This window comes from Macaca nemestrina, chromosome 1 (genome assembly GCF_043159975.1).
Source record: "Macaca nemestrina isolate mMacNem1 chromosome 1, mMacNem.hap1, whole genome shotgun sequence".
NCBI classification, from domain to species: domain Eukaryota; kingdom Metazoa; phylum Chordata; class Mammalia; order Primates; family Cercopithecidae; genus Macaca; species Macaca nemestrina.
In genome coordinates, this window is record NC_092125.1 from 124,223,334 (window position 1) to 124,243,224 (window position 19,891).

The following is a 19,891-nucleotide window of genomic DNA, read 5'->3' on the forward strand; positions in this document are numbered from 1 at the left end:
ATGCTGCCCAGTCTGGTCTTGAACTCTTAGGTTCAAGCAATCCTCTCATCTTGGCCTCCCAAAGTGCTGGGATTACAGGTGTGAGCCACCACATGCTCCTCTTTAGTTTTATAGTTTTAGTTCTGATGCTTAGGTCTTTGATCCACTTTGAGTTTTGTATATAGTATTAGGTAAGGGTCCAACTTCATTCTTTTTGTATGTGGCTATCTAGTTTACCCAGAACCATTTGTTGATAAAACCATCCTTTCCCCCATGGAATGGTCTTGGCACCCCTGTTGTGTATCATTTGACCACACATGCAAAGTTTATTTCTGGGATCTGTATTCTGTTCCTTTGGTCTATATGTCTGTCTTTATGCCAGTACTGCACTGTTTTGATTAGTGTAGTTTTGTAATAACCTGAAATAAAAAAATGTGAGTCCTAAAGCTTTATTCTTAAGATTGTTTTGGATATTTGGAAGTCCCTTGAGGTTCCATATGAATTTTAGGAATTTTAGGCTATATTTTCTATTTCTGTAGGGGGAAAAAGCCATTTGGATTTTTACAGGGATTGCATTGAATTTGTAGGTCACTTTGGATAGTATCAAAATTTTAACATTAAGTCTTCTAATCCATGAACATGGGATATTGTTCCATTTGTTTTCTTTCATCTCCTTCAGCAATGTTTTGTGGTTTTCATTATACAAGTCTTTTGCCTCAATGATTAATTCCTAAGTACTTTATTTTTTTGATGCTATTTTAAATGGAATTTTATATTTCTTTTCAATTGTTCATTGTTAGTGTATAAACACACAACTGATTTTTGTGTTGATTTTGTATCATGCTATTTTGCTGAACTTGTTGATTACCTCTGTCAATTTTATTGATATTTTGTCCTTTTTGATGTGAATGCCTTTTTTTCTTTTTTGCCTAATTGCTTGAATTTCTAGTACCTCATTGAATAAAAGTGGCCAAAACCTGCATTCTGATCTTGTTCCTGATCTTGGAGGAAAGCTTTCAGTCTGTCACCATTGAGTATGATGTCAGCGGTGCATGTTTCGTATATGGCTTTTACTATGTTCTGGTAGTTTCCTACTGTTGCTAATTTTTAAGTTTTTATCATGAAAGAGTTTTGAATTTTGTCATTTTTTTTCCTATATGTGTTTTTTCCCTTTATTCTGTTTATGTGTTACATTGATTGATTTTCACATGTTGAACAATCAATCCTTGTATCCTAGGAATAAATCTCACTTGGTCATGTTGTAAAATCCTTTTGATGTGCTGCTGAATTTGGATTGTAGTATTTTGTTGATTTTTGCATCTGGATTCATGAAGGATATTGATCTGTACTTTTCTTGTAGTGTCTGTCTGGCTTTGGTATTGGCAATACTGGCCTCATAGAATGAGTTATGAAGTATTCCTTTATTTTCAGTTTTTGGAAGGAACAGTTTGAGAAGGCATAGTGTTAGTTCTTTAAATGTTTGATAGAATGCACCAGTAAAGATATCAGGTCCAGGGCTTTTATCAAGAGGTTTTTGATTACTGATGCAACCTCCTTACGATGGGTGTATTTTCTGTTTCTTCATCATTTGTTCTTGGTAAGTTTGTGTTTCTAGTAAATTGAATGTTTTTAAAATTAGTCTATCTAGCTAAAAGTTTGTCAATTTTGTTAATCTATTTTTCAAAACGTTTTGGCTTCATTGATTTTCTCTATTTTTTTTCTGTTCTGTATTTTATTTATTTCTGCTATAATCTTTATTTTTCTTTCTTTCCTTCTGCTAGTTTAGGGTTTTGTTTGTTCTTCTTTTTCTAGTTCCTTAAGTTGTAAAGTGAAGTTGTTGACTTGAGATCTTTCGTCTTTTTTTAGTGTAAACATTAATGGCTATGAATTTCCCCCTTGGCATTGCCTTTGCTATGTCCCATACATTTTTGTATGTTTATTTTTATTTGTCTCTATTTTATAGTTTCCATTGTGATTTCTTCTTTGATGGATTAGTCGTTTAAGAGTGTTTAATTTCCACAAATTTGTGAGTTTTTCCTGTTTTCCTTCTGTTATTGCTTATTTTATCCTTTGGGGTCAGAGAAGGTACTTTATATGATAGTTATCTTTTAAATCTGTTGAGAATTTGTGGCCTAACATATGGACTGACCTGAAAAATGTTCCATGTGCACTTCAGAAGAATGTGCACACTGCTGTTGGGTCAAGTGTGCTATATGTGCACATTAAATCTAGTTGGTTTACTGTGTATTCAAGTCCTCCTTTTCCTCACTTATCTTCTAGTTGTCCTATCCATTAATGAGCATAGGATATTGAATTCCGCAACTATTTTTGTAGAACTGTCCATTTCTCCCTTCAATTCTGTTAATTTTTGCTTCATAGATCTTGATGGTTTGTTATGTATCTTTAGCATTCCTTGAATCTACTGGGACCACTGCTACTTTTTACTTTCACACCTTTCATTTCTTTATTTCCCTTCTTACAGCCTAGATTCTAAAGTCCATTATTAAAATCACTTCCTGGCACATGTCTTCAACTACCATTCTCTCCCCTAAATCCCATTCTCCTGGCAAAATATCAGTCTTGATTTATCTCTCTGCTTCAAGCAGCTGGTTATGACTGGATAAATACACAATTGCATTCAACCAGTTTTACTTCCAGTGACTGTGAACCTCAGGTGGGTTCTTTCCACAGCACAGTATTCTTAATACTTTCCCCTAGTTTCAGTTTCTCTAAGTCATCTATTTCCCACTTCCTTTCTCTTCAAATTTGTAGGGCTCCCCAACCCCAGTCTTAACTAATGACTACTTCTTTCTTTGGTGAGACAATAAAAGCATCCAGAGAGAATTCCTACTTGCTCCCATCTCCAAATGCATACTCTGCTTTCCCTCTCTCACCTACACAAAAACTGTGTTCTTCAGTTACCCCAGACTTACCTACATCACTGACTCTTCTCTACTTGACCGTTTCCACCTGTAAACTATGTTATCACCCCAAAAAAGAAAAGAAAAAACCACATTTGCCTTGTATTTCTTTTCTAGCTAATGGTCCATTTAACCCATTAAAGTTTTCTATATTTACTATCTCCCCTTTCACACTTCCCATTTTCCCACCCCACTCAATCCTTTGTCCCCACCATACCACTGAAACAGTATCTTTCAAAATTATTTATAATCTCCATGTTATCAAATCTAGTAGTTATCATCTGACTCAGGTTCTTAGCAACATTTGCCACAGTTGAGCACTGCTTAAGATATACTCTTCACTTGATTTCCACCACACCACACCTCACCCCACCCCACCCCAGCCCACCCTCGGGGTATCCTTCCAACTCTCTGGCTGTTGCTGCTTTGCCAGCTCATCTTCCTCCATCTAACTAGTAGACTTTGAAATGCTCAGGGCTTAGTCTTCCTGTCCTATTCTTTAGGTAATTTCTTCCCAGGGCTTTAATACCAGCTATATGCTGATGCCTCCCAAGTTTACATCTCCCTTGGGCTCCAGATTTCACATCAAATTGCCTATTTAACACCTCTACTTCATTGTCTATACCAGTCACACCTGCCATTCCTTGAACTGGCTAACAGTTTACCAAATTTAACATGTCTAAAACAGAACTCTTGCTTTTTGTCTCCAAACTTGCTTCTCCTCTAGTCATCTCCATTTCAGTAAATAGAACCATTCATTTCCCAGTTATTCAAGGTATAAGTAATCTTTGATTCTCTTTCCCTGAAACCCTCTACCCAATTTATTAAGACATCCTGCCAACTAACCATAATATATAACTGATATAATAACTAATAATGTAGCCCTACGCTGACTACTCACTGTTACCACTCTAGTCCACATCACCAGTATTTTTTGCCTGCATTGCCATACTATCTTCCTAGCTGGTTTTCATACTAACACCCTTGCCACTCTACATTCTTCCATCAGTAGCCAGGATCCTCTTTGAGGATACTCCCAGTACTTTCTTAATACATCTAAAACACAAGACTTTATCATGGCCTCCAAGAGCCTAGATGATCTAGGCCCTGATTACTTCTCCATCCTCATTTTGTGCGACTCTTCCCTTCCCCTACCCATCCCATGCCAGTCACATTTGCCATTCCTTGAACTGGCTAAGCTTTTATATCCAAGAGGGGACTTGCTGCCTCTGCATGGAATACTCTTTCTCTAGATAGTCACATGGCTGACTGCTTCACTGCATTCAGGTCTCTGTTCAAATGACAATCTAGAAAGGTCTTCTCTAACCACCCTACCTAAAACAGACACTCCCCCTACCACCAACACCTTCGCTTATCCACTACCCCTTTATCCTCCTTTAAAGTTCTTCATAGCAAGTATGATTACCTAATACAACACACATACACACACATACTCTCTCTCTATACACATACACACACACAAACACACACACATGCACTTGTCTCTCCTAAAATGTAAGATCCTTTAAAAATCAAGTGTGTCCTCAATGCCTAGAATAGCACCTGAAATATAATCGGTGTTCAATAATTTTTTACTGAATGAGGGACAATAATAACTCTCTAATAAAAAATAAGCCCTTCCTGAATGAGAATTATAACACTGCCAATGTTCTCAGTGGCATCTGAGCTGTATGCAGAATGAAAAAAACATACAGACATACTTGACATTTTACAAGGATGTCAAAGAAATCTTCATCAGCCTCTTTGTTGTCATTAGTCATCAGGTGGCTAAGTACCGACTGGCTGTTGTTTTGTGTTAGACGAAGCCCTGGCAAATTACTGAAACTAGCCCTCTGGTCATCCAGACGACGGCTCTGTGAGCTGGCAAGAAGATCTAAAAACTCATCCGTGTTGGGGGATACCACAGGAACAGACGGTGCTAAGAACAGTAGAAGAAAGCGAAAGGTTAAAAAAAACAAAAAAACAAAAAAAACCTAAGCACATTTATTATATATACCTAGATCTTTTCAGCCTTGCCAGTCCCAATACCTGCCCTGCCCTCCTGCTATAGCGCTGACACGGATGGGCTTTGGCTAGATGGGTGTGGTTTTTACTGGCGGGAGGGAAAAATGAACCCTAGAGTACTTCAAATGACCCACTTGGGGGTTATTCAGATTTGGCTATATTTCTCTATTTAACGCTCACTCAAAATGTAACTATATGTGACCAGATTTCAGAAGGTGAATAAACTGTTTTTCTTACATAATTTCTCAGATCAGGATGTGTGGGACAGTGTTTTTTATTCTAGGCCCTGGATACAAATCATTTAGTAAACTAACAGTTAAGTGCTGCTGGCAAGTCTTGGTCTACGGTATAAGAAGTCTTTTGGTAGCTGAAATAGAAAAATATAAGCAACCTATTTTAGTCCTTTCTAACTCAGCCAGGCCTTAGCCTCAGCCTTAGCCATAGGTTCCTCTTCAGTCTGTCTTTGTTTTTCTTTCTTAATTCAGATACGAAGTATTGACATTTTATATATAATCATAAAGTATGTATAACTACTTTTCTTCCTCATTTGTATTTTTAAAAGTTATATTAAGGCTGGGCATGGTAGCTCATGCCTGGAATACCAGCACTTTGGGAGGCTAAGGCAGGAAGATCACTTGAGGCCAGGAGCTTGAGACCAGCCTGGACAACATAGCAAGACCTCATCTCCACAAAAAATAAAAATAATTAGCTGGGCATGGTGGTGTGTGCCTGGAGTCCCAGTTACTTGGGGGGCTGAGGTAGGAGGACCACTTGAGCCCAGAAGCACAAGGCTGCACTGACTATGATCATGGCCTGGCACTCCAGCTTGGCTAACAGCAAGATCTCGTCTCAAATAAATAAATAAAATCAGATTTTATTTTTATATATTTTTTAGACATAGGCTTTAACTATGCTGCCCAGGCTGCAGTGCGGTGGCTATTCACAAACACGATCATTGCACACTATAGCCTCAAACTCCTGACCTCAAGTGATCCTCCCACTTCAGCCTCCCAAGTAGCTGAGATTACAGGCGTGCACCACCACACCTGGCTCACAGTCACATTTTCCACAACAGATTTTTCAAAGAAAACTAGGGAGGTAGTATAATATAGTTAGTAGAAGGCACATTGGACTAAAAACACAGATATACATAAGGGAACTGAAAAAACCTTGTTTGAACTGTATAATAGCAGCATTTCGGATATACCTGGATTCAGGCTCATTTATTATATCTCTTATGATGGGAACTCAATTCTCAGAAATAAACCACAAGAATATCAAAGAGAACTATTAAAATCAGGGGAGAAACAGAGATGACTTACTTTTTAGCATCATTTTGGGGGGAGTGGAAGAAGTTGTTGTTGAAGCTGTATGGGAGTTCTTTTCTTGCAAGCAACATCTCTGATCATCCATCCTATTGCTTTGAAATCGGCTTAATAAGTCAAAGAACCCTTCATCTCCAATAGCATCTGCACTGATTTTCTAAAATATTGAGAGGAAGTCTAGTTCATTTGAATATTCCAGTATTATTTTTAGATCATCAGTGAACATCATGATGCATTTAAATGCAAAAGATAAAGGATGAGGATTAAAAATGAGAATTGACATTTTGAAAAAGAATACAAGATGGCAAATATTGGTAATAAAATCTTATTTTAATCCAACTAACAAAAAGCACTTCTAGTTTTTAATTCCTGTATTTCTGAAGCTAAAGAAACATACCTCAGACGTAACAGAACCACTACAGATACTGAATTATGCAAACACTGGTGATACAGGCCTGTACTTCAGGCTCTGCATTCAGTTCTAAACATTCTACAGTGGAATTTAAGTACACTTACCTCTTTGTAAGAGCTGTCTAAGAAAGAAAACAAGGGTATTTTCCTACCATAGTGATTTCTAAGGTCTTTTTATTATACTTAGATTTGAAGACCCTGAAAAAATACAAACTTCAAATAAATGAATATTTGTGAGGAGAGCAAGATCTATATTTATACTTCATTTGGAAGGCTTCAAAACTGAAATGATTAATGCAATGTTTAATACAAGTAATTATTTTAATTTTTTCATAATGATGTATTATAATAGAGGCACATATACAAAAAATGTTATGGGCCTGAGGAGGAGAGAAGAACTAATTTTTAGGAGAAACAGGGAAAATTTCATAGCATGTATTTGTGTTGGCTCCTTAAGAATGAATAGACATTTGGAGGTGAGAGATGTTTCATACTGGTTAATATGCAATAGTATTCAATTGATGATGAACTGAAGGGTAGGGGTAGGTATAGAGGAGGGAAGAGGCCTTTGTATGCAATACTAACAAATGTAGACTTTATCCTATGTGAAATAAGATGAGCACTGGCAATAGTCAATTTTAAGCAGTTTTGTTTAGCGATAATAAATGAAGGCAGGGAGATCAGTTCAGGTACCTATTGAAGTCTAGGTAAGAGAGTAAGTACTAGGCTAAGACATGGTAGCAGATTTTTTTTTTTTTTTTTTTTTTTTTGCGGAATCTCGCTCTGTCATCCAGGCTGAAGTGCAGTGGTATGATCTTGGCTCACTGCAACCTCTGCCTCCCAGGTTCAAGTGATTCTCCTGCCTCAGCCTCCTGAGTATCTGGGACTATAGGTGCATGCCACCACACCTGGCTAATTTTTGTATTTTTTGTACAGTCAGGGTTTCACCATGTTGGCCAAGCTGGTCTTGAACTCCCGACCTCAGGTGATCTGCCTGCCTTGGCCTCCCAAAGTGCTGGGGTAGCAGATATTTTTTAAAAGGGGTGAGGGTGAGAGCAGATCTGAGGGACACAGTAGATTTGATGTGGTTAGTGAAAGAGGGAATCTTGCACGACACTGGGGTTCCTGGCTTAGGGACAGAGTAAATAGTATCCCTTTAACTGGGACAAGGAAAACAGGAGTGATTAAGAGAAGTTTTTAACATGTTAAATTTGAGGTTTGGGAATGATATATACATAAGCCACAGTCAAATGTGTTAATTACCAACAAAAGACTTTTTCCTAGGAGCAAAAAAGCCTAGAATTAAAGACTGAACGTAAAAATATATATGGCTCCAAAAGTATGGGCATTTTCAGTTGAGCTAAGTGAGCTTAGTTAAGACCCCAAACTTTGAACAAAGGCGTGACTTCCTTGAATTCCAGTCCTGCTCTAGATCTACAAAAATATCCCTGAATTTATATATACCCCATAAGTTTTAATTTTATTAGTCATAGCTATCCCAGAAAAGCTATGTAAGAAACCACTGATAAAAATCGAGGCATTCTATAACAATACCACAGACTTGGGGGAAAGAAATTGAGACAAAAGACACTACAAGGATATAAGTATAAATGAAATGCTGACAAAAGAAATCTCTAACTTAAAACAAAAAAGTTAACTTTTTTTTCAAAGGCTCTCATTGCTGGAAAAATTGATTTTATTTATTTTACTCTTTTGAAGACAGTCTCACTCTGTCGCCCAGGCTGGAGTGCAGTGGCACGATCTCGGCTCACTGCAACCTCCAACTCCTGGGTTCAAGCGATTCTCCTGCCTCAGCCTCCTGAGTAGCTGGAATTACAGGCATGTGCCATCACACCCAGCTATTTTTTGTATTTTTAGTAGAGACGGGGTTTTGCCATGTTGGCCAGGTTGGTCTTGAACTCCTGACTTCAAGTGACCTGCCTGCCTTGGCCTCCCAAAGTGCTGGGATTACAGGTATGAGCCACCGTGCCCAGCCAATTTTATTTTTTAATTTTTTTTGAGATGGGGTCTCACTCTGTCACCCAGGCTGGAGTGCAGTGGTGCAATCTCAGCTCACTGCAACCTCTGCGTCCCAGGCTCAAGCAGTCCTCCCACCCCAGTCTTCTGAGTAGCTGGGACCACAGGTGTGTGCCACCACACGCAGATACTTTTTTGCATTTTTGGTAGAGATGGGGTGTCACCATGTTGGCTAGGCTGATCTCGAACTCTTAAATCCAGAAGATCTACCCACCTTTGCCTCCCAAAGTGCTGGGATTACAGGCATGAGCCACTGCGCCTGGCAGATAAATGGATTTGATAATATGAAGTACCTTCTTTGTAATTTACTTTGATACTTTTACCAGATTATAGGGTAGCTGGATTTGAGATTTCCCTGATACTGATTATCAGTAAACCCATCATATTTTTATTTCTAAATAAATTAAATAAACTGTTTGCTATGCTCATTTTTCTCTTTTTTTTTTTGAGACAGGGTCTTGCTCTGTTGCCCAGGCTGGAGTGTAGTGGCATGATCTCAGCTTACTGCAACCTCCACCTCCTGGGCTCTGGGACCATAGGCACATACCACCATACCCGGCTAACTTTTTATTTTTTGGTAGAAACAGTTTCACCATGTTGCCCAGGCTCATTTTTCATCAAAAGTTTGTAATTCTATCATTACAGTTTCAATAATATGATTAATAGAAGTAGATGCTAACAGACACTCTTCATTCTAAATTAATATTTAAAAATTCTTGAGCATCTGAATTTAATTTGTTCTGCCTTCTGAGCTGAGTAGAGGGTGGTTTTACTGGGAGACAATGCAGTGAAATAACTGGTAGTATTTTTGCAAACAACAGTGACTCAAATAAATAATTATTGGCCAAGCGCAGTGCTTCACATCTGTAATCCCAGCACTTTGGGAGGCCAAGGCAGGCAAATCACTTGAGGTCAGGAGTTCGACACCAGCCTGGCCAACATGGTGAAACCCTGTTTCTACTAAAAATATAAAAATTAGCTGGGCATGGTGGTGCGCACCTGTAATCCCAGCTACTTGGGAGGCTGAGGCAGGAGAATCGCTTGAACCCGGGAGGCAGAGGTCGCAGTGAGCCGAGATTGCGCCACTGAACTCCAGTCTGGGTGACAGAGCAAGATTCAATCTCGAGAAAAAACAAACAAAAAGAAAAATAATTACTGTCCAATACAAGGGAGCAACTTATCTACTAAGACAGTAATTACCATTTCTAATTTTGAAGAAGATAGAAAAGATAGGGAAATATGAATACAAAGGTATTTTATATTACATGTCTAATTTAAATTACTAAAAATTCAGTATGAATACAAGAAAACCCAAATGTTGGTACTCAACACACAATACTCAAAAACTTAAACGTACCCTCTGAGAATCTGGAATTCGGTGGTCAATAGAATTACTGGCATCTTGGAGAACTTTAGTGGAGGAATTCGTTTTGTATTTTTTCCCCTTCAGTCTGTTGACAAAGAGTAGCTTTGCAGAAGGTTTGGCAATAAGAGGTTTTTGCTTAGCAAGAATTTCACTGTTCCAGTTCTGTATCTACAAAATTATAAATGGAAGGTAGGTGAAAAAACACCTCCAAATCCCCAGCTCTCTTCTGGTTTCCCATAATATTAACCTGACATACTCACTTATTTACTACTGGGGGAGAGAGGAAGAATTTTAGATCTCTTTAAAAATATCTTTTTTAGTATATTGCACTATTTTCAAGATCTTGTACCAAATGCATACTGTGGATTTCTCATTATCAAAACATTAAAATGCTGGTTTTTAAAGAACCTATGAATAAGAAAGCAAGGTTTGCCAAAACCTTATAAAGTATGAACGGTCAGAGAAGGAGCCAAAGTTTTACTCTAGACGTGAGTTACTTAAAAATATGTTACAACTGGAATTTTTGGATGTATGTAGAATTTTTAAACATAAAAATTAATATTTGAAACATAGCAGTAATTTTTAAAAAAAAAACAGTACTGTTTTTACTAATACCGTACTAAATTCTCAATGGGCAAAACCAATTTATAAAGGTCTAGATCTGATGTAAATACACAACCTACAAATAACAAAATAACATTTATTGAGTACAGGGGAAAAATATGCACTACATACAATAGCTCTGACATTTGCAGCTTTAACATTCAGTCTTAAATGTTTATAATTAAGTCTAAAGGTTCATGCTATGTAATAATTTTAGTTACACACAGTTTTTCATAGGTAAAATTACAGTCAAATGCACAGACTTTAAGTCTATGATTGGAAGCCATATAACCCCTACTCCAATCAATACATAGAACATTTCCACCAATCCAGAAAAGTGCCCCATGAGGCACAAACTGAAATAAACGTACAGGGGAGTGAGACATGTAGCTGGGGATGGTGGCTCACACCTATAATCCCAGCTACTCAGGAGGCTGAGGCAGGAGGATTGCTTGAGCCCAGGAATTTGAGGCTAGCCTGGACAACATAGTGAGAACCCATTTATATATATATATAGAGTGTGTGTGTGTGTGTGTGTGTGTGTGTATGTGTATATATATATATACGCATATAAATACATTTGTTGGTGTTTTTTTTCTTCTTTTTCTGTTGCCAGGCTGGAGTGCAGTGGTGCAATCTCAGCTCACTGCAAGCTCCACCTCCCAGGTTCAAGTGATTCTCCTGCCTCAGCCTCCCGAGTAGCTGGGACTACAGGTGCCCACCACCACGCCCGGCTAATTTTTTGTATTTTTAGTAAAGACGGGGTTTCACCACGTTGGCCAGGATGGTCTCGATCTCTTGACTTTGTGATCCACCCACCTTGGCCTCCCAAAGTGCTGGGATTACAGGCGTGAGCCACCGCGCCAGGCCTTGTTGCTGTTTTTAAAACATGTGGTTAGTAAGTGAACCAAGCCATCGATTCCTTTTCACATACACATTATAAGGGGAAATTATTTACTACAGTGGATTTCATGGTCTATTGTTTAGAGAAAAGGAAAATGGTCCTTGATGTGAGAACATAAAACTGTACCCAAAACCCAAGAAGAAAAATTAAAAATGTTCCTTATATATTTATTTGAACTTCTCAACAATACTGAAAACAAGAATACAGGGCAAAGCAATTCCCTTTTTCCTTATGTATGCTTCTTTACTTTGTTGAGAATAATGAAATAATGAATTATTTGACAGCTTTATTATGAGGAAAAGAAACCAATACAAAGAACTAATTACACTTAAACATATTTTAAATTAAGGATAGAATTTTATCACTTGGCTCTTGGAGAATTACAAGGTCAAATCTGGTCAGCTTCTTACATATAACACTGTTAGTACCACTACATAGGTAGGCAGAAGATAGCAAATTAATTTTGCTACTTATTAGTATGTTCCTAAAAGAAGAAAGTAGACAAAAATTGCCTTAAAAGCTTTTAAAAAATAATTTGTGGATTTAACAAATTTATATTTGAGAGCCACTCACAAAGAAAAGCTGGACATTTGGAAAAATCACAAAGTCCTTTAAAAATTACTAGAGTTTCCAAATAACTGTGAATTGCTGGAATAAAAATATCTTGGATATGATTCTAACACAATTAGATTTTGGTTTTTTGAAGACTATTCACACATAAACTATCACTATTGAAAAAGCATATGTTATTGTTATAATGATAGGGCAGAAGAATATTTAATGGCATGGAAAGATGTTCCTTTTTCTTTTTTTTTTTTTTTTTTCCCCAGAGACAGGGTCTCACTCTGTTACCCAGGCTGGAGTCCAGTGACACAATCATGGCTTATTGCAACCTCTGCATCCCAGGCGCAAACGATACTCCTGCCTCAGCCTCCCAAGTAGCTGGGACTACAGGCATGGCATGCAACATCAAGCCTAGCTAATTTTTCTATCTTTTTTTTTTTTAATTGTAGAGACAGGGTTTCACCATGTTGCCCAGGCTGGTCTCAAACTCCGGGGTTCAAGTGATCTGCCTGCCTCGGCCTCCCAAAGTGTTAGGATTACAGGCATGAGCCACTGCGTCCAGCTGGAAAGACGTTCTTGATAGATTACCACATATTAGAAAATAGTGTCTGTAACATCCATATGAAAATGCCAGATGAATAGATGCCAAAATAACTGTAGTTACCATCAGGAGGCAGGATTACTGATTATCTTTATTTCTGTATTCAAATTTTCTAAAGTTGCTGTAATGAAGATATTTTATAAAAAGTATTTTTAAAAATATACCACAGCTGGCACAGTGGTTCACACCTATAATACCAGCAACTCAGGCGGCTGAGGCAGGATGATTGCTAAAGGCCAGGAGTTCAAGACCAGTTTAAACAACACAGTGCGAGACTCTGTCTCTGAAAAAACTTAGCCAGGCATGATGATGTACACCCATAGTCCCAGTCTCAGCAAGACTCCATCACGAAAAAAAAAAAAAAAAACATAAAAGAACGAGAACCATTTTTTTTTTTTTTTTTTTTTTTGAGACAAGTCTCGCTCTGTGGCCAGGCTGGAGTGCAGTGGCGCGATCTCAGCTCACAGAAACCTCCGCCTCCCTGGTTCAAGCGATTCTTCTGCCTCAGCCTCCCGAGTAGCTAGGACTACAGGAGTGCACCACCACACCCAGCTAACGTTTGCATTTTTAGTAAAGACAGGGTTTCACCGTGTTGGCCAGGATGGTCTCGATCTCCTGACCTCATGATCCACCCACCTTGGCCTCCCAAAGTGCTGGGATTACAGGCGCGAGCCTCCGCGCCCGGCTGAGAGCCTATTTTGACAATGTAATATTCAGTTCAAAGGAAATGGAAGAAAGTAGTCTTGATGTGTTCTTCAATAACCTGTTTCTAATTATGAAGTCCCTTCCCTTTTACTATGCACCCCTCTCCCCCAAGAAAAAGCCTAAGGAAGATGTATCTTCAACACAAAGTACTTGTTTAAAAAAAAAAAAAAAAAAGCTTTTCAAGAATGCAGCTAGAAGAACAACTCTCCTTTTGATCATAAATTTCATTTATCTTGGCAATAAAGTTGCTATGTAGTTGGGAAAAAAAGGTTGTCCTTTTGATCTTCCTGATCTAATTAAAAAAAAAAAGTAATACATTTACTTGGTAAATGATTCAAATAGTTCAAACTGGTATATAAAGTATTTCTAGCCTAACCCACTCAGTCCTCTTCCCAGAAGAAATCACTGTTAGCCTGTTTCTTACATCTTATTCCAGAAATGTTTTAGGAATCTACAAAGGAAATATATGCATGTATTTTTCTTAAACAGATGGCAGCATACTGTACGCATTCTTTTTGCACTATACTTTTTCTGATTTTTTTTTACAGGCAACTTTTAAAGTGATATCTATATAGGGCAAGCCTTATTTAAATTATTTCATTAAATGAAAAGTTATTAAAACATTTTATAATAGTTCATGAAATTTAAAATATAAAACCTGTCACCCACCTTTTCTGGTGTTAACTTCATAAGTTCCATATTTTCCATACTGTGCCGGCGTCCCAACTTGGGGCGTACACCTTTGTTTAAAAAAAATTAATTCAAATAAACCAGGGAGCCCTTAAGAGTACAAGTTCAGCATCATTACATTATTCAGTTCTAAAATCTGATACACAAACCCATATGGAAGGAGAAAACCTGTACAAATATGTATTCTTCTAAGAATAATGATTTTCCATACCAGCTACACAAAAATAGAATATACATTCCCCTCTAAAATGCTTTGATGTAAGGAAGTTACATTTTGGTTGGAAACTAACATTACCCCTTAATTTGAAAAAGGCATTTTATAGTAACTGGTTTTATACTATCCACACAGTTTCAAAAATAACAAACTGTAGAGCGGTTTATTCCTTATAACAACATAAGGTAAAGGCTGTAGGCCTTCAATTGTGTGAAAAGAATCAAAATAGCATCCCCACTACCACGCTGTTATTCCTTTCTAGGTCACCCCTTTCCATTTTAAGATCTCATTAGATGACAGACTTACTGCCAGTCAGAAAACAAGTAAACAAGGCCTTAAATTTTTTTCAGTAAAGTTATTAAATATAGAGAATTTCCATATCCATTTAATCTTTTAAAATATTAGGCAATATTTTTTTTTTTTTTTTGAGACGGAGTCTCGCTCTGCCGCCCAGGCTGGATCTCAGCTCACTGCAAGCTCCGCCTCCCGGGTTCACGCCACTCTCCTGCCTCAGCCTCCTGAGTAGCTGGGACTACAGGCGCCCACCACCTCGCCCGGCTAGTTTTTTGTATTTTTTAGTAGAGACGGGGTTTCACCGTGTTAGCCAGGATGGTCTCGATCTCCTGACCTCGTGATCCGCCCATCTCGGCCTCCCACAGTGCTGGGATTACAGGCTTGAGCCACCGCGCCCGGCCATATTAGGCAATATTTTAAAAGGCATAAGAAATACCTAATACCCAGCTTAAAAAATGAAACATTACAAACACATTAAACTCCCCTTGTATAACTCCCCTCATAATTTACCTTGTCTTCCCTGTGCTTTTATGCATTTTCATTACAAATGCATGTATTTCTTAGCAATACAGCATGTGTGGGTTTTGAAACACTTATAAATGGTATCATACTGTATGTATTCTGCAACCAGCTTTGAGAAACCTTATATTTGTGAGATTCATCCAAGTTGCCATGTATACCTTAATTCATTTTCATTGCCATTTTTGGCAAGGGCTTTTTATAATAACTGGTTTATACTATCCACACCGTCTCAAAAATAACAGACTGTACAGTGGACTAGGAAATTATCCATTTTACTAGTGATAGATATTTGGGTTGCTTCCAATTTTTTGCTATGATAAGCACACTACAGATATTCTTGGGAATGTCTCTCAGTGTACATGAACAAGCATTTCTTCCAGTTTGGTGGTTATCAGGAATATATAACTGGGAGCAGAACAGGAATGGAACAGCTGGATCATACATTGGCGTATCTTTAACTTCACCAGAATGTTGCTGGATTGTACTTCAGGGTACACCAATTTCTATCCCATCAATACCATATCCACACAGTTTCATATAATAGTTTTATATGAAACTATTTCATATAATCCATATAAGAGTTTCCATTACCCTGCATCATTTTAATACTGGTAGTAATTTTTGTTTACCTCATAAGTTTCTAATAGTACTCCACTGTGATTTTTGCTGATGAGATGAAGTTAAGTATCTTCTATTTATGGGCTATTTGTGTACTGTTCGTCACTTTTGCCCCCCCGTGCCCTCCACCCCCATTTTTTTTTAAATAGAGACAGGGTTTCACCATGTTGACCAGGCTGGTCTGGAACTCATGACCTCAAGTGATCTGCCCACCTTGGACTCCCAAAGTGTTGGGATTACTTGCGTGAGCCACCATCCCTGGCCAGCCCCCATCTCTTTTTTTGAGAAGGGGTCTTGCTCTATTGCCCAGGCTGGAGTGCAGTGGTACAATCATGGCTCACTGCAGCTTTGACCTCTTGGGCTCAAGCGATCCTCCCACCTGAGCCTACCAAGTAGCTGGGACTATAGGCATGCAACACCATTTCCAACTTTTTTTTTTTTTTTTGATACAGACAGGGGTCCTATATTGTCCAGGCTGGTCTTGACTGCTGGATGCAAGCGATCCTCCTGCCTCAACCTCCCAAAGTGCTGGGATTACAGGCATGAGCCACTGCTTCTCTCCTGCATCATCACTATTACTGCTCTAAATCTGTCTTTCACATTTAAATCCTTAATCCATCAATAATTCATTTTTATGTGAGATTCTTTTCCATATATGCAAGGAATATAGGCTCTCTACTTGATTCCACTGGTCTATTTGTTTGTCTTTATGCCAACAGCACACTGTCTTATTACTTATATCTGTAAAGAAAGCACTTTTCATGTCCTTAGGAATGTTTTGGTATTTCTCAGAACTTTTTTGTTTCATATAAACTTGTGAATAACTTCATGAAGTTCCATAAAATAATTGTGATGTGTTTGGCAGTGCACTTAATTTTTATCAATCTGAGAAGAACCGAAATCTTTTATAAAATTTTGTCAGCCGGGCATGGTGGTGCATGCCTGTAATCCCAGCACTTTGGGAGACTGAGGTGGGCAGATCCCTTGAACTCATAAGTTCGAGACTAGCCTGGGCAACATGGGAAAACCCCATCTCTGCCAAAAAATATAAAAATCAGCCAGACGTGGTGGCGTGTGCCTATAGTTCCAGCTACTCAAGAGGCTGAGGTGGGCAGATTGCTTGAGCCTGGGAGGTAGAGGCTGCAGTAAGCTGAGATGGCTCCACTGTGCTCCCGCCTGGTGACAGAGTAAGAGCCTGTCTTGGGGGGAAAAAAAAAATTGTCTTCCCACTTGAGTATGATTTATAATTACTGAGAGAGATGTGTTAAAATTTCCCATTATAACTGTAGATTTTCCCATTTCTTTAATTTTGCTTTATGTACGTTAAGGCCTTGTTATAAAGGCCTACTAAGCCCAGACGCATTTAATGCATGTATCTTCCTGGTGAATTGAACTGTTAATCACTGTTAAGCACCACTGTAAAGTGACCTTCATTTACGTTTTTGTTTTTTTTGAGATGGAGTCTCGCTGTGTTGCCCAGGCTAGAGTGCAGTGGTATGATCTCGGCTCCCTGCAACCTCCACCTCCTGGGTTCAAGAGATTCTCCTGCCTCAGCTCCTGAGTAGCTGGGATTACAGGGCGCTGCCACCACCCCCAGCTAATGTTTGTATTTTTAGTAGAGACGGGGGTCTCACTATGTTGGCCAGGCTGGTCTCGAACTCCTGATCTCAAGTGATCCACTGGCCTCAGCCTCCCAAAGTGCTGGGATTACAGGCGTGACTTACCACACTCAGCTGACCTTCTTCATTTCTAGTAAGACCCTTTGCCTTAAAGTACATTTTATCTGCTATTAACATAGCTATACTGGCTGTCTTTTGGTTAGTTTTTGCATGGCGAATCATCTATTCTTTTACTTTCAGGCTTATTATATCCTTATATTATATATTTCTCTTGCAAGTAGTGTGTAGTTGCATTTTATTCTTTCTCCAATCTGCTACTGTGTCTTATAAATGGAACATTTTCATTTAATAGTACTATTAAATGAAATATATTTAACAGATTTGGATATTTGGGTGATTTTCTCTTTCCTATGTTCATTGGTGAATTACATTAATTGATTTTCTAATGTTGAATCCACTTGAATTTTTTTTGAGACAGAGTCTCTCTCTGTGGCCCAGGGTGGAGTGCAGTGGCGCTATCTCGGCTCACTGCAACCTCCACCTCCCGGGTTCAAGTGATCCTCCTGCCTCAGCCTCCTGAGTAGCTGGGACTACAGGCGTGTACCACTGTGGCCTGCTAATTTTTGCATTTTTCAGTAGACACAGGGTTTCACCATGTTGGTCAGGCTGGTCTCAAACTCCTAACCTTGTCATCCACCTGCCTCAGCCTCCCAAAGTACTGGGATTACAGGGGTGAGCCACTGTGCCCTGCTCCCTGTTTGTTTTTAAATACAATGCTGGATTTGCTTTGCTAATATTTTGTAAAGATTTTTACATCTTATGTTCATGAGTAAGGCTGGCCCGTAATTTACTTTTCTTGTATTGTTCTTATCTAGTTTGGATATCAAGGTTATGGTTCTCAGAAAGATTGATAAAAGTATTTCTACTTATTCAGTTGCCTATACAATTTTTGTGTAAGGTATTGTAATTAGTTTTCTTAAGTGGCTGGTTTACCTCACTTGTAAAATAATCTGAGCCAGGTATTTTCCTAGTGGGAAGATTTTAAATTACTGATCTAATTTCTGTATAATTTTAGCGATTAGCAAACCATTCACATTACATTTTACCATTGGATCAGTTTTGGTAACTTGTTTTTCCAGAAATTGCCCATTTCTCCTAGATTTTCAAATATTTTGTCACAACGTTACTCAGAATCTCTTTTTAATCTCTGCATATTTATTATGTCCCCTTTTCTTTTTGAACAGTCTTGCTGTAGACTTAATTAGTCAAAATTTAAACAATTTGGAACCAAATTTTGACTTAAAAAAAACCATCTCTATTGAATCTTTAATTTTATTAAATTCTGCTCTTTTAAAATTTTTGCCTTCTTTCAGTTTTTTCTTTCTTTCTTTCTTTTTTTTTTTTTTTTTTTTTAAGATATTTAGCTCACTTTCAGCCTTTTTCCTTTTTTTTTTTTTTTGGGAGACGGAGTCTTGCTCTGTTGCCAGGCTGGAGTGCAGTGGTGTGATCTCAGCTCACTGCAACCTCCGCCTGCTGGGTTCAAGCAATTCTCCTGAGTCAGTCTTCTGAGTAGCTGGGAATACAGGCACCTGCCACCATGCCCAGCTAATTTTTGTATTTTTAGTAGAGACAGGGTTTCACCATGTTGGCCAGGATAGTCTCAATCTCTTGAACTTGTGATCCGCCCGCCTGGGCCTCCCAAAGTGTTAAGATTACAGGCATGAGCCACTGCCTTTTTCCTTTCTAAATACAACATAAATTTTGCTCTAAGTACCAATGTAAGTTGTGTGCCACAAAATTGAAACTATTTTTATAATTCAGTCCTAAGTTACTTTCTAACTTTAAGATTTCTTTTTCAACCTGTAAGTTACTGAGAAGTGTGTTAAGTTTTCAGTTGAATGTTTTATACATTATCTTATTAATTTCTAAATTAAATGCACTGTGCTCAGGGCATGTGTGATACAGATGTGATACAAATCCTTTTAAATTTGTTGAGATTTGCTTTATTGTCAGTTTTCTGTAAATATTTCATGAATACTTAAAAATAATGGAAATTGACCAGTTAGGTCAATATATTTCCATTAAATCAGTGGTTTTCACTTTTAAGGTGTAACCCCATATTAAAAAATACACATATATACCTAGAACATACACAAACATACAACAAAATCTTCACACAACAGTTTTATATACACACATACACATGTGTGTAGTTTTTTGGTTTTTCTCTGTTGCCCAGGCTGGAGTGCAACGGCATGATCATGGCTTACTGCAGCTTTGACTTCCTGGGCTCAAGCGATGCTCCCACCTCAGCTTCCCAAGTAGCTGGGATCGCAGGCTCATGCCACCATGCATGGCTAATTAAAAAATGTTTTTTGGAGAGATGGCGGTCTCCCTGTGTGTCCAGGCTGGTCTCAAACTCCCGGGCTCAAGTGATCCTCCCAAGAGCTGGGATTACAGGCATGAGCCACTGCCCCGGCTCCTGTATGTGTT

At 38.3% G+C, this 19,891-nt stretch overlaps 1 protein-coding gene across 2 annotated transcripts in view; it reads right to left on the reverse strand.

Moving 5' to 3' along the window:
* LOC105489227 (G protein signaling modulator 2) overlaps nucleotides 1-19,891 on the reverse strand; it is a 55,880-nt gene that overhangs the window by 3,562 nt on the left and 32,427 nt on the right. For both annotated transcript variants that reach the window (XM_011753933.3, XM_011753932.3), the window contains 4 exons: nucleotides 14,111-14,181; nucleotides 10,056-10,232; nucleotides 6,248-6,407; nucleotides 4,622-4,839 (listed from right to left, as the gene is read on the reverse strand). In XM_011753933.3, coding sequence (XP_011752235.3) covers nucleotides 4,622-4,839; nucleotides 6,248-6,407; nucleotides 10,056-10,232; nucleotides 14,111-14,181 — 626 coding nt within the window. The remainder of the gene's footprint in view (nucleotides 1-4,621; nucleotides 4,840-6,247; nucleotides 6,408-10,055; nucleotides 10,233-14,110; nucleotides 14,182-19,891) is intronic.